Source organism: Cupressus sempervirens, chromosome 8, assembly GCF_028749045.1.
Source record: "Cupressus sempervirens isolate cs-2001-9-10 chromosome 8, ASM2874904v1, whole genome shotgun sequence".
Taxonomy (NCBI): Eukaryota; Viridiplantae; Streptophyta; class Pinopsida; order Cupressales; family Cupressaceae; genus Cupressus; species Cupressus sempervirens.
In genome coordinates, this window is record NC_143125.1 from 783,529,057 (window position 1) to 783,534,533 (window position 5,477).

The window sequence follows — 5,477 nt, forward strand, 5'->3', positions numbered from 1 at the left end:
TTAATGAACTTCACAATCTTACCCTTTCCAAATAGAATATATAATTTACACCATACATTGACCATCAAACTGACCATCAAACCAACTTAGACACTCTCAAATAATGTTCTATAAAGTATAGAACAGTACTTTTCAAAATTGAATATTTAACTTACACCACATATTAACCATCAAACCAACTTAGACTACACCAAACAAATCATTGTCTTTAAAGGACTTCAAAATTATGATACAAGAGCTACATGACCCACAACGACCAAAAGTCCTACAATAAGCTCCATGACCCACCATGAACACAAATCTACCCAGCCCACCTATCATATAGCTTATTCTTTCAATGTACTTTCATTGACAGTTCACATTTTGGCACCTACTTATTCTTATCTTTTTCAAGGGCAGTTCATCAACATGGTAAGACACCAAGCCGACTTTAAAAACCCAATTTAATATTTTCAATACACCATGTGAAAGCAGATTGAAAACTTGTTAAATACAAACAAAATCACTCTCATGTTCTAAAAAAGTGTTTATTTATCTCAATTCCTCACATGAAAAACCTTGGAAGCCTGTTTAATGTTTCCTCCATTGCCACTTTTGTAGAAGGAATCTTTTTGGATTTGATGTGAGCCGACTAATTGATTTCGCCGAGTCATTTCATCGTATGTGTACTGGTCAACTTCTTCAGTATGTTTTTCTGAAAATAAAACTAAAAAGATTCTTCAGAAAGAATAGTGGGGAGAGCACTCAAGCTGTACAAGTGAATTATATCTAAGGTGCAGTTCAGTACAGTTGCTTTTTCCTATAAATGAATTAGACATTGTGGCATTTGTTTGTGTGAAGGTGTTTACCGAGTTTAGAAGCAAGTGAAAGATGGCTGTAGAAGCGAACAGAGGGCAAGAATGGGTAAATGATGGGTCTGTTGATATCAAAGGAAGACCCGTGCTAAGAGCAAAGACCGGCGGATGGAAAGCTTCACTATTCATCATTGGTATGTCTCAAGTTTTATAATCTACATATACTTAGAAAATGGGCTTTAGCATGTTTTATAAGAAAAAATTATGGAGGAAGAGTGTTGATTTTTGGTTTTTTTTGGTTTTAAAATTGATATACTGGAAAGATTGATGGGTATTCATTTGATATTAAATCTTTTAGTGTCGGAGGATGACCTTGATTTCATTATGATCTTCACTTCATCACGATCTTGATCTCATTATTTGCATCATATCTTGGAGAGTTTGAATCTTTAGAATTAGCATACTCAAGAAAGATCTATTACCTTCACAATTGTGTTCAAACTGAATCAATTGAATCATGACCCTTATCTATAATATTTTCTTATCCATACACATGTCTATAATATTTTCTTATCCATACACGGTGATACACTTGAATGCATCTTGTCCAGGAGTTGAGGTCACGGAGAGACTGACTTACTATGGAATAGCAGCCAATTTGATCACATATTTGACTACTGTCCTGCAAGAAGGAGTTGCAACTTCTGCCAAAAATGTCAATTACTGGACTGGGGTTACAACTGTGATGCCTCTTGTAGGAGGCTTCATTGCAGATTCTTATTGTGGGCGTTATTGGATGGTCCTCGCTGCTTCAATCATATATCTCTTGGTAAGAATATATGTAATATGCACATGTACATGCACACTCACACATACATGTACATGCATACTGTACACACATACATGTACATGTATATTGTACACGTGCACACGTACACGCACACTGCACCCTGCACCACACACGTACCGATCTAATATAAACTATGAACTGATCATAGTTATGTTTTGCATTGACAGGGACTATTGCTACTTACCCTTTCAGTGTCCCTTCCTGCCCTAAGACCACCACAGTGTGAGAAGGGCACAGTGGGGTGCTCAAGTGAGGCAACACCCTTACAAATTGGGGTCTTCTTTGTAGCCTTGTACATGATATCACTAGGCACAGGTGGTCACAAACCCTCTCTACAAGCATTTGGGGCAGACCAATTTGATGAAGAAGATGAGAATGAAAGAATAAAGAAGACATCCTTCTTCAATTGGTGGTTTTTTGGGCTCTGCAATGGTATTCTGATAGCAGTCACTCTTGTTGTGTACATACAAGACAACGTGAGCTGGGGTTTGGGATTTGGGATCCTCACTTTTGTCATGGTCGTTGCAATTGCTTTGTTTATGTATGGAACCCCATTTTACAGACACAAAGTTCCTTTGGGAAGCCCTATAGTTGGCATAGCTAAAGTTTTTGTTGGTGCAAAACGGAACAGGAATCAAAGCCTGCCTTCAGATGAGGGCTTGCTCAATGAGGTCCGGGATGTGGAATCCATCAAGCATGGACAAAGGCTGCTATCACACACGGACAATTTTAAGTAAGCACTTGTATTTTTCACTTAACTTTGTTTTCTCTCTTTTTGAGTCATATAAGCTTTATCACATCATCTTTATAAAGCAAAATCAAATTTCTTATCCTAAAGAGAAAAATGCTATTATTTTATAATATCTATTTTTAATAACACTGTCTTAATATTTAATAAAGAACTGACTTGACATCATATTTTATGATGTGACTTTAAAATCTCAGTGAAAGATAAGGGACACGTCAAATAAGACTGCTTAAAAAAGGAGTGTAGCTTAAGATTTGGGGAGTCTAAAATTAACGATGCACAATTATTAGATTATCTTTCCTAATTAACTCTTAAAATTTGCACAACAATAATTAATTGAATAAGAAATATCTATTGATGTAGTTTTTCTACAATATGAATTATAGATGTTTATTTATAGGAACAAACTGTACAAGTATTTTTAGTTCAATTTCAAATCACTTTTAAGTGCAAGTACTTTCAGTTAGATATTTTACATCAAACTTAGGTACAAATACATTGAATTAGATATTTAGAAACATTCTTACCTAATTTTTATAAAACCCTATCTATGATAATGAATATAGAATAGAAAATACTCGTACAATTTATTTATTTTTAAAATCTTCTCTACAAAAAAAAACTCCACGAAGTAATAAATAATACTTTTAAACTCTCACTCACTAGACAGCTATTCCTAGTTAAACACACTGCCTTCACTTTAACGGAGGTTTTGCATATTCCCAATGGCATAGATCAAAACTGATGTGCTTTGTTTTAGAGTTTTGCATAAAGGTTAAATTGCATCCTTGCTATTCCGTGTATTACATATTTTCAAAAGTTCTATGTGAACAAGTCATTAGCAAGTTCTACGGTGCTGGAAACGCATAGTGGTCTAGGTAAAGATTCATCAGCATTCTTTTCGTTATTTCACAATGCTATATTACTGGTAGAACATTAAGAAATACATGCATTCTATGAATTTTTGGGCTTCAATATAGAGCTTTGACTAGGCTGGCCAAGTTATGTTTCTGATATATATGGCTCAAATTAGTAAGCATGTTCATTGTCTCTCTCTTAGACATTTAATAGTAATTGATTGAGAACAAATTTAAGACTATTGATCATAACCATTTAATAGTAAAAGATATTTATATTGATACATTAAAAAGAAATATAAATCAATTATAGATTATTCTAACATTAATCTTAACGAATATAGAGTTTTTTATGTCCAAGTATATACTATCACTATCCTATCTCTGTTTAAGAAACATAATTAGATTATAGATTATTCTACCACAGACCTGAATGAATAAGAAATTTTTGATGGGCTCATCTCTATTGAGCATACTTATATGTGTCCAACATTTATTCTCATATTTGTCTAAGTCTTGTACAGTGCAATTTTGGATCTAGCTACTGTTATGGAGACATTGGAACTTGACAATTCTAGGATGTTTTTCATCTTAAAAGTAGCAAAATTTTAGTCCTACAATTTTACAGTGCTCCTTAGATTTTTATCATAAATCATCTGAATTTGACAGTTTAGTGTTAAAATTCTTCTGTATTTTCTCAGGTTTCTAGACAAAGCCGCCATTATAGACCCATCAGTTCGCATGAATAGAGCAAGTATGAGCACAAATACTGAAATCAGCCCATCAAATCTAAGAAGGCATGCTGCATGCACAATAACAGAGGTAGAAGAAGTAAAACTGATCATAAGGATGGTTCCAATCTGGCTCTCATGTCTAATGTTTGGAGTAACCGTTGCACAAACAAACACCTTCTTCATAAAGCAAGGGAAGACCATGGACAGAAGGTTTGCTAACACCCACAATGAGATCCCAGCAGCCTCTCTATTTGCATTCTCAGTGCTCTCCATGGTCACTTTTGTAGCAATCTATGACAGTTGCTTTGTGCCCGTTGCAAGGCACTTGACAGGAAACAAGAGAGGCATAACAATTCTCCAAAGAATAGGAATGGGAATGTTTGTGTCCATTATAGGAATGGTTACTGCAGCTCTAGTGGAAGCAAAGAGACTAAATGTGGCCAAGAATCATGGCTTGCTTGAAAACCCAAAAGCCACAATCCCTCTCAGTGTCTTTTGGCTTGCTCCACAGTTTGTTCTGAATGGTATGGCAGATGTTTTCACCATTGTAGGATTACAAGAGTATTTCTATGACCAAGCACCAGATAGCATGAGAAGCTTGGGGATTGCCTTCTATTTGAGTGTAATTGGTGTTTCAAGTTTTCTAAGCAGTTTTATAATCACCATTGTTGACAGGATTACAACCAGAGGAGGACATGACGGTTGGTTTGTGAATAACCTGAATAAATGCCATTTGGACTATTTCTACTGGCTTTTAGCCATACTTAGTGCTTTGAATATAATTTTCTATGGATATATGGCTCGCATGCACACTTACAAGAAGGTGAAAGAGGTCTGCTATGAGAAGGATATTTTGCCTATCAAGGAATCGCATCATGATGATATTGTGGCAATCTGATTTGGGTTAAGGTTTTGAAAAAGAAATTTAAAGGTGTACAGTATATATCAATGTTTGTACTGTAATATATATCTATGCAATATATTCTAGGCCCCTCGCCTTTTGTCTTTAAAAAACAAAATTGTACTGTAAAATGATGGTATGCTGAAATGGATTTTGAAGTTAGCCTTATAAAAGTTTAAATGTACATGATCTTTTTTAATTAAATAAATTTATATGAGTTTTAAAAAGTGAAATTCAATTGTGTAAAATTAGTTTAGTTTAATATTTTTTAATAAGGTGTTCTTTTTTCTAAACGATAAGTAAGATTAACAATATCTTAATCACTATATCATGTCATTATTTGTCTCTAGTGAGATATCTTATTATTGAAATACTTGACTAAATTTTTTAAATAGATTACTTTTTATTGTGTTATAATAATGTATAGATCTTTGCATAAATATTCTAAAGAATATAGAAGAGACCTTTCAATCTTGTATTATTTATGAATCTCACATTTAAATGAACATTAAATATACATTAGTATTTAATGAGTATTGTGATCAGAACTAAATTGCATGATTGAATATAATTTTATCTAGAATAAATAATTT

The 5,477-nt window shown here is 33.8% G+C and overlaps 1 protein-coding gene across 1 annotated transcript; it reads left to right on the top strand.

Moving 5' to 3' along the window:
* Positions 1-739: 739 nt before the first annotated feature.
* On the top strand, positions 740-5,117 carry LOC149544744 (protein NRT1/ PTR FAMILY 5.6-like). The gene is made up of 4 exons (XM_089795325.1): positions 740-988; positions 1,406-1,623; positions 1,812-2,377; positions 3,951-5,117. Exons 1-4 carry the CDS (start codon positions 871-873, stop codon positions 4,879-4,881), a joined length of 1,833 nt encoding a protein of 610 aa, XP_089651451.1. The 5' UTR covers positions 740-870; the 3' UTR covers positions 4,882-5,117.
* The last annotated feature ends 360 nt before the right edge of the window (positions 5,118-5,477 follow it).